General features: G+C 43.6%; 1 protein-coding gene across 1 annotated transcript in view; it reads right to left on the reverse strand.

Moving 5' to 3' along the window:
• LDLRAD4 (low density lipoprotein receptor class A domain containing 4) overlaps positions 1–8,802 on the reverse strand; it is a 17,280-nt gene that overhangs the window by 7,838 nt on the left and 640 nt on the right. Inside the window, exon 2 of the mRNA XM_009318523.1 lies at positions 6,094–6,248. Within this exon, the coding sequence (XP_009316798.1) occupies positions 6,094–6,248 (155 nt within the window). The remainder of the gene's footprint in view (positions 1–6,093; positions 6,249–8,802) is intronic.

The following is an 8,802-nucleotide window of genomic DNA, read 5'->3' on the forward strand; positions in this document are numbered from 1 at the left end:
AGGAGTGAATGAATTCCCTGTTTTGCTTTTCTATGAATTCCGGATTTTGCTTTGCCTGTTAAACTGTCTTTCTCTCAATCCACGAGTTCTCACTTTTGCTCTTCTGATTCTCTCCCCCATCTCACCGGGGGGAGTGAGCAAGCGGCTGTGTGGTACTTAGTTGCCAGCTGGGGTTAAACCACAACAATCCCATATAATCCAAACTCTGCTTTTTTACTGACTCTTAAGGAGGTTTTCAGTTTTTCTCCACTTTTCAGTTTCTGAGAATTAGAACTCTGCCTGAAATTGTATTTCCTGAGAAACAAAAGTCAGTTTTTTACTTTCTGAAATGCACTACAAGTATTAAGAAGGTCCCTCTTTTCCCCTCGATTAAACTCAGATTTTTATTTTATTTTTTTATATGTGTGTATATATACACACAGAAAAGTATACCCACCTTTTTTTGCAAATAGCAAAAAATCAGATAGCAGCGTAGTTTCTGATTCCGGCCCTAGGTGGCAGTGATACATCACACCACATTAAAGCAGTGGCTTGCTCAAAATGCTCTGGGAAGGCACAGGGGCTCATTCCTCCCTGCCTCTTCCTGGGTGATAGAGACCATCGCAGCCCTTAAGATTGCAACAGTTTCGCTGAACACAAGCAAAGCAAAACTGTTGCGTTGTCCCCAACAGAATGGCAAGTATTCCAGCAGGATTGCTCTTCCCTTTAAAAGCTGTGTTTCTCAAGGGCAGGAAAGGTTACAGCATCTGTAGGTACTAGAGAAAGATAATTACGGAGGGCGCCAAACCTGTCACTTGTAGTCCACCTCCCTATGCTTACAGTGATTATTTCTGTAACTTAATACTTTAAAACTTTTATTTCCCCAACTTCACAGCATTTTACCACTTTAAGTAATCTTCATTTCACCCAAGTGAAGGAAATAAGCACTATTATCCTTCCTCCTTTATTTAGAGATTAAGCAAGTTGCCCAAGGTGACACACTGAGTCAGGAGCCACCCGAAGCCGGCGCTCCTCGATTCCAGTCCTACCTGCAGATTTCCTAGATCATCCTGCCCTTACTAAAGATGTTCTGACTTCATTGTGGTTGACTTCAAAGAGCAGCAGCCAGTGCACACTGTCCCTCCTGGCAGCACACCCTGAGGAGAGGCAAGCCCATGTCCCTCACACAGGCAGCAGGAAAACACAGCGCACATCCAGCTCCTGCCAAATGATGCCTGGTGCAAAGGAAAAGGTTTGGCAAAGCAGAGTTGTCTACAGCACTCACGCTCTCTCCCAGCTATAGACTGGATTCTTGTTCCCACTGGGATTTTCTTTCTTTTGCACACATCGGTAAGAAAGTGAGAATGAGTGGGCCAGGGATGCCAGCAGAGAACAGAAGGAATAATGCTAACACCGCTGGGGAATAATTTAAAAGGCCAAGAGGCAAGACTAACATCTGAAGTCACCGACAAATCCCTGGAGTTGTCAATATTACTGAGTATTTTCTGTCACCCTCCTGATGTTCCCCTTTTATTCTGAAATAGCTGTTGCAAGAAGGAGGGCAATATTTTTACAGTTGTGCTCCTGGTGCTTGGCATTTGAGATGGGTATTATCAATGTAGGTCCTAATGTAAGCTGACTAGCCTAGCAGCAATGCTGCCCTCGGTGCTGGGAGGCAGGGGCTGCTCAGGGTGAGCACCTTGTGCGATGGATGCAGGGACTTTGCTGCTAGGAGTGGGCCTGGGGCAGTCAAAGCGTTCAGAGTACTCCTTCAACATCCACTTTATAAGAGAAAAAGATGCAAAGACAGAAGCCACCAGGATGGGGAGAAGGAATCAACTCAGGAACATCAGAAGCTCATTAAGTACCTCCCTGTAAGTCACTTAGTTAATCTCTTTCCCCTCAACGTCCCCCTGGAAATCACTGGTGATGACACTAAGAGTTAATCATCAGAAAGCAGGATTTATCTTGGTTTTATCCCAGCAAACAGCAGAGTGCCACAGCAGCTGCTTGGCCACAGCTACCTACATCCAACAGGATGGTTTTGGTTACCAGCAACGCTGCCCTCCCAATACATCAGTCCTCCCAAGGCACAGCCAGCAACACCACAACGTGCACCTCCCCTGGGCACATCAGACACACATACCCTGTGCATGGATGTGCCTTTCAAGGCTGCCGCATAACTCTGCCCCAACCCCCCCCAGCAATGCTGGTAGCATCAGTCGCTCTCAGGGGAGGTTGTGTCGTCCTAGTGAAGCAGCCCTGGACATGCTCCTGGTATACCCCACACCCTACAGCCTTTGCATCCCCCTCAGATGCTCTGCAAACCTTGGCTCGCTCCCGGCTGTGAAGTCAAACACTGCTGATGGATCAGCCAGCAGGGGGAACCATTCAATATTTTACCCATGGTGATACAGACACCGTTCAGTACCATGCACGCTCACTTCAGGTTGCCGCTCATGCCAACACGGTTGTCACTCAGCATCGTTCCACCTCTTGCAGTTATGACCCCAAAACTCGTATTTCTGCTAATGTTAAAACAGGCTTTGCATGTTTTAATATCCACACTAGGAGAGGGCAGGGCTCGCCATGGGAGGACAGGCAGCATCCTCGGCAGCACTGCTGCAAAAGCATCCAGTACTCCTGAGCATTCAAAGGTTGTCCTGCCCCTGTGTGATCTGTTTAAGGCCTCAGCACACTAACCAGGGTAATAAAACAAAGACCAGAGGAAAGATTGGAAGATGAGACTCCAGAGGGGATGAAAAGGAAAAAAAAAAAAGAAAAAGATGAACTGGTGGTCACACAGGAAAGCGTATTTACAGAACAGGAACGTAACAACTACTTTTCAGCATGTATTTGTCAAAGAGCAACTTTTTTTTTCTGGGATCAGTCCCTTTTCTGCCCTTCAAGCGTTACTAACACTTGTGATTCCAGTGATATTTCATCTTCTTTTTAACACTAATTTCTGGATTTGGAAGACAATGAGAATTTCAACTCCCAGGCCTTTTTTTTTTTTTTAAAACATGAAGGAAGTTCAGCCAGACAGAGAAGAAACCCACAAATACCCTTTTTTTTCCTCCATTATTTTGGAGGCCTGACCGCATGACTTTTACAGGTGTGAGGTTGGCAATAAAGGCAGTAGACAATTTATCTGTTCACTTCTACTATGCTTTCTAGAAGAACCAGAATAAAAGACATCATCTGTTCAATAGTTGGTCTTTATGGGGCCAGAAATCTGTGCAATTCAGCCACAGCTGAGCTGTTGGAAGGCATGATTATCTAGAAATAGGACAGGCTTGAAGAAAAGGAAAATTGAAGGTAACAAAAGGACAAAAAAAAGGCCCATCTGAATAGGAAAGGCATGATTCTGCATCTCGATACACCTCTGCCACCTCAGTTACATGAAGGGGGGTTCACTTCATATTTCACTACAGGAACTAGCCAACAGTCAATTAATTTGCTTTACCGTTTTCTTTTAAGAAATACAGCTGAACTTCCTCCATTTCCATTCACTATTTCTCCACCAACAGAAGGCCTGAGTCAGAATGGTATTTTCTTTAGACATTAGTAGTTAATAAACATTTAAATCTGTTTTCAGAGTCTATATACCATTAAAAAAAATATATTCCCTTGGAAGAAAATCCACTTATTGATAGCATTTGCACACAGAACAAACCCTGCCTGGTTAAAAAACAAATGTATTTTAAAAGTGTATGATCTAACCTGCATCTTACTGCTCGCACTACCTATTTACCTTGTACAAGTCACTCCACCGTGGACAGTGAGAACAAACTGGTTGTTTCCAGTTTCACATCACAGAGCAAATGCTTTAGTTTCCCGACCCTCACGCACCACACACTGCTTTTAAGGTTTGCACTGCAAGCAGTGCACAACCAGTTTCTATCAGAATTTTCTTCTAACACCTGAGACAAAGGAAAATTCAAACATATTTGACATCTGACCTCAGAGACCTCTGAAGTCCCATTCCCCACAAGTATGACCTTCTTTTAAGAACAGCTTCAGCTTATCAGAAATCCAGATGAGTAATAGTGATGACAAACCTATACCAGAGAGTTTTCGGAAGAATTAGTAACCAGTTCTTGCCAACCAATCATCAATTCCCATGAAGTGCTCACTTGGCTATGATTATCATTACTTATAAGGGTGCCATAAAACTGAAACTGAGTCAGTGTTTTAAAAATGATTTAAAAGCCGTTCTGGATACTAAAGCGGCTCCCAAGTCCCCACTGCCAAATTGCATGTTCTTCTTCACAAGAAGCTGATGTTTCCTCCCTCGCATCCAAGAGAAAAGGCACCGCTTGTTCTGATAACAGACAATACTAAGGAACCATACAAAGAAAATAATGGGTTACTTCACACATTTGACAGCTTACTGCAGTTTTAAAAGATTTGTGAAGATGAAAATGCATTTCCTGTATCTCAAATTATTTCATTTTAGGTACTTGTAGCAATTATAGCTAACATTTTTCAGACAAAAGTGTGGTTCTTAAATTACAGCATCCATTTCAAAGCAACACTCAAATTAATCTAGCCCATTTTTCCAGACCTGAAGTCCACAAGGCTAAGGTTTGACAAGTTCCAGTTTTGTCTGTAACCAAATTAAAGCTAAATATTCCCACGCTACTGAAGTGCTAGGGAATGAGACGACCTCCCCTTGAGGGGACAGCTCCTTTCCTCCCCACGCAGCCTCCAAGGTAAGAGCCATTCACCCTAGCAAAAGGGTGCAGGTGATGTGCTAAGTGAGAGCTTTGGGAACCCTGCATGTGTCATGTTTTACAGCTGGCTTTCAGGAGGGAGCTGCCAATTGCCAGGACTGCCAGGGGTGCAGCTCCACAGCAGCCGCTCAGGTCCTGCCCTGGCTGCGGCACCCCTGCCTTCTCCCCTGCCAGCACTCCCTCCCCTGCCTGGGCACTTCGCTCACTGATTTGGCCGAAATCTAACTGTGGAGAAAAAAAACCCAAAACCAATTAGTGTTCAGCCAGATCAGCTCCCTGAGGCCTCTCATGGGCCATGACCTTGGCAGCTCGCTAAGGAGCACAAAGAGGAAGGAAACATAGGACCAGGATGGAAAGAAAGGTGCGACTGTGGACTTACAACTGTTGTAAACCATTATGGGACCGCACCTTCCAGTTACAATCAAGACAATTTTTTTGACAGTGAAATGAAATGAAGCTGTGAACCCAACACTGTTGCTAGGAGTTCAATGCATCAAAAGGCTACCCTCACAAATGGCCCGTTGGCCATCGCAGTCAGCAAAGAGGCCAAGGGCACCACTCCGAAGACATCGAAAAGCACATCAGAAAAGGGACCTCCCTGCAACATAACAGGATACTTGCGTGGCTTGGTATGTCCCAAGGTCAGGAACACCCTGTGGTTAACTCTCACACGGGAGCAGCGCATCCCACCCAGCAAACTCCTGGCTCACAAGGCAAGTTAGGTGCCCATTTACTGTTGCCTGTAAAACAGCCTAAAGACAGCCTTAACAAGTCTCAACTGAGACTCGGTCTTAAGCCTTTGGCTCTGTAACAACACATCTTAACCACTCCAGGTCCTTGGAGGGATCATTTCCCTGATATTTTCTTGCTGTTTGAGTGAAACAAACGTTTCATTTGCCTGGGCCCTTACTGGGCCAGTGTTTTGGATCCAGCAAACAGTTACTCAGCTTCACAAAACAGTAATAGTGATAAAACTCCAGGATTTTAGTAAATATATGCAAAGTCACAACAATGTGTATTTCAAATCTTCATACCCCAGGTGATCTCCATTCATTCCCCCTCCACTCCCCTTGAAATTACAGCAGCAGCAAACAGGATGTCACACCTGAGCCTCCAAACACAAAATGAAAACAGGCTACATAAAACATAGTAGGGTCTAAAAAAAATAGTCAAAGACAGTATATCTTTAAATTGATGTTCTGATTTTTTTTTTCTACTGACAAATACAACCTCAGCAAAAGACCTAACTATAGGGAGTATTAAAAGTGACATCAGAAGTTTTTCCAACAGTTGCCTGTACCGGAGCTCCTCAGGAGGCTTTGCTGCAGACCCATACAGCACAGGGAGAAGGAATTCGGTGCAAGGGGCCCATACTCACCGTCTGCAAAGTTTCTTCCTGTCTTCTGCTTTGGCTCTGTCGGTTGATAAAGGAGCGTGTCGAGAGTTTGTAATGGTTCAACAAGCAGATGATCACTACCACCATAACAGTTATAACCACAATTATAATGATGATCTGAACAAACTCCAGTTCAGCTAAAACAAAGAAAAAAAAAGAGGAAAATATGTCAGTCACACACAGAATGTTATCCATCAAAGCAAGAATCTGAAAAACCCTCAGTATTTTATTGAGATTGTTCTGGAGTAAGATGTTATTGCTGTCCATTTCGCAAAGTTTCGTAAAGAAAACTGTGTTCTAAGAAGTATGAAAACTTTATTTTTTGGCAGTGCCAATCAGTTGGTATGAGTGGCTGCAGGACAAAGCTAAGAAACTTCTTTGTGATCCTTCCCTGCAGCCTTCACAGGTAATAAATTCTTCAGCATAAACACCACAAACAAGCCTTATGGATAATACAACAATTTCACTGGGAGGAGGAGGAAAAAAAAACCAAACAGCAAAAATAAAAACACACACAAAACCCACTTGAATTTAACAGCCACCCTGCAATGCCAATAGAGTCCAGAGGGCTCCATAAGCTTCAAAGCAGAGGCCATGGAGAGAGGAATCAGGACACGGTATCTAGTAAACTATCCTTAATTTTTTTATCAGCTAAATAGCACGAAAGCTACCTAATTCAAATGGAAAACAAACTTTTTTCCTATTGCATCTACATGCAATGCCTTTTTCAGTTACTTACTTCTCTCCAACTAGAGTAAAATTAACTTTTCTAGGACATTCCCATTCAGGTAAAAAAAATGTAAAAAGAGATCTGGTACTCTAAAACAAGATATGTTCCACTACAGTTAAAAATGAAACCAGGGCCTTGGCTGTTGGCACGAGATACAATTACAATGAACTCCATCAGAGCCCATCATCTTATCTGAAGTCCTGCCTATACCACAAATATTAAGTATATTTAGAAATGAGTCACTCTTGCACCCTTTCGGCTATACTGGAGCAGCAAGGATGAGCAACGTAAGGGGAGAAATTGCCCTTTGGAGTTACACAGTTGCTGATATTTCTATGGAAACTGCATTGCTCACAGGGGATGCTCTCATCTTGAAAGAGAACTCCAGTTAATGGGAGGTTGGTCTTTGGTTGCTAGGCTAGTAGAAAAAGCAAAGCAGCAGTGCAGGTTGCTCAGTTTCAGCACTTTCCAAAAATGGCACTACTTTTGGGAGCCAAAACATGAACTTTGGGGAACCGATATTAAATTTCTGTTTTAAAAAGCCAATGAGGAAAGAAAGATAATGAGATATAAAAAGACAAAGCAAACATAGGAGAAAACAAGCTTCCCCGCCCCCCCCTTATCTCTTTCATTTGTAGTCATCCTCAGCCTTCTGTGTAACAGCAGTACGCTTACACAAACACAACACGACTATGAAGCTCAGCTAGAAAAACGCCGTTCACATAAAATCCAAAACAATCTGCGGTGGAACTAAAGGAAACCCAAGGCTGTTTCATTACTCCAAGATCTCTTGCAAACAAAACCTCAGACTACTGCCAGGAGCTACAAGTGCACTGGTGTCCAGTGGAGGCTGGTGCCAAGGTCCAGCTGTTTGTCACAAGTTACCAGTGGGCACGGGCACGCCAGCATCTAAGCACTGAGGTTCTGCGATTGCCTCAGCAGGACTAACTGAACTACTCTTTCTTTAGCCTTAAGTAAAAGGGCAACAATACATCTATCATTTAATTTCTCTTTGCTGTTAAATACCATCCACTCATGATTAAGACCACCAACATTTTTGGAAAATTTGATTAGTCAGTGCTTTGCTCTGCTTTTGCTATCAGTCTCATATGCAGCAATCTTTTTTTTTCCTCTCTCCGGAGTCATTGGAAGCTAATGATGTCAGCACCAAAAGATCAAAAAGCAGGAAGCATAGAATTAATTGAAAAAACAAACCCACCAAAACCGTGCGTAAGTAAAGACTCAATTTTTCTTGGCTCAGAAGCACAGAACACACACTTGACACAGTTGACAACTGCTGCAGTTCACATTCTGCGGCTACTAAGTATCAAAGGGTTTCTTTACCCAAAACCTTTTTTTGGGGGAGTCCATGTAATAACTTTAGACTGGAAATTGAGAGAGTGTTGCTAAAGGGCAACATGCAAAATAAGCAATGTTGATTTAGGCTTTCCTAGAATGCAAAGATCACTGGAATGACATGTTACTTCTCTATCTGCCAAGGGCAGAGTCTTCTAAATTTATCAAGGCCCCAGCATTTCAGTGGCGGGCGACAGTACCTCTCCTTTAGAAATAAAGGACTGGGACTGTGAGCATTTCCCTTGGGGGGAATCGTTCGGAAGTGTTTGACTAAAACATGGCCATACAATAAAAGAAACGAAAACCACAGCACACAGGTGTGAGCACACAGGATTTTCCAAGTCCAGCTTTACATCGCGAACGTTAAAATGCAACAAAACACCCTACTGATGTTCAAGAGGATTTCCTCGCTGGAAAGCGGAGGGAAAGGAAAGGGGAAGGCGATTTTTAATCTCTTCTTCCTCCCGACTGGCCCTCCCGCTGCTCATTAGGTTATTAACAGGAAAAAGCAAAGAGACCAGAGCGGCAGCAGTCTCTATTTACTGCCGCTGCTCAAGGCAATTTGAACAGTTTCTGGCGGCCGCTGACAGGCACCGGGTGCCTCC

The sequence above is a fragment of the Pygoscelis adeliae genome, unplaced genomic scaffold, assembly GCF_000699105.1.
Source record: "Pygoscelis adeliae isolate BGI_AS28 unplaced genomic scaffold, ASM69910v1 Scaffold42, whole genome shotgun sequence".
Lineage (NCBI taxonomy): Eukaryota > Metazoa > Chordata > Aves > Sphenisciformes > Spheniscidae > Pygoscelis > Pygoscelis adeliae.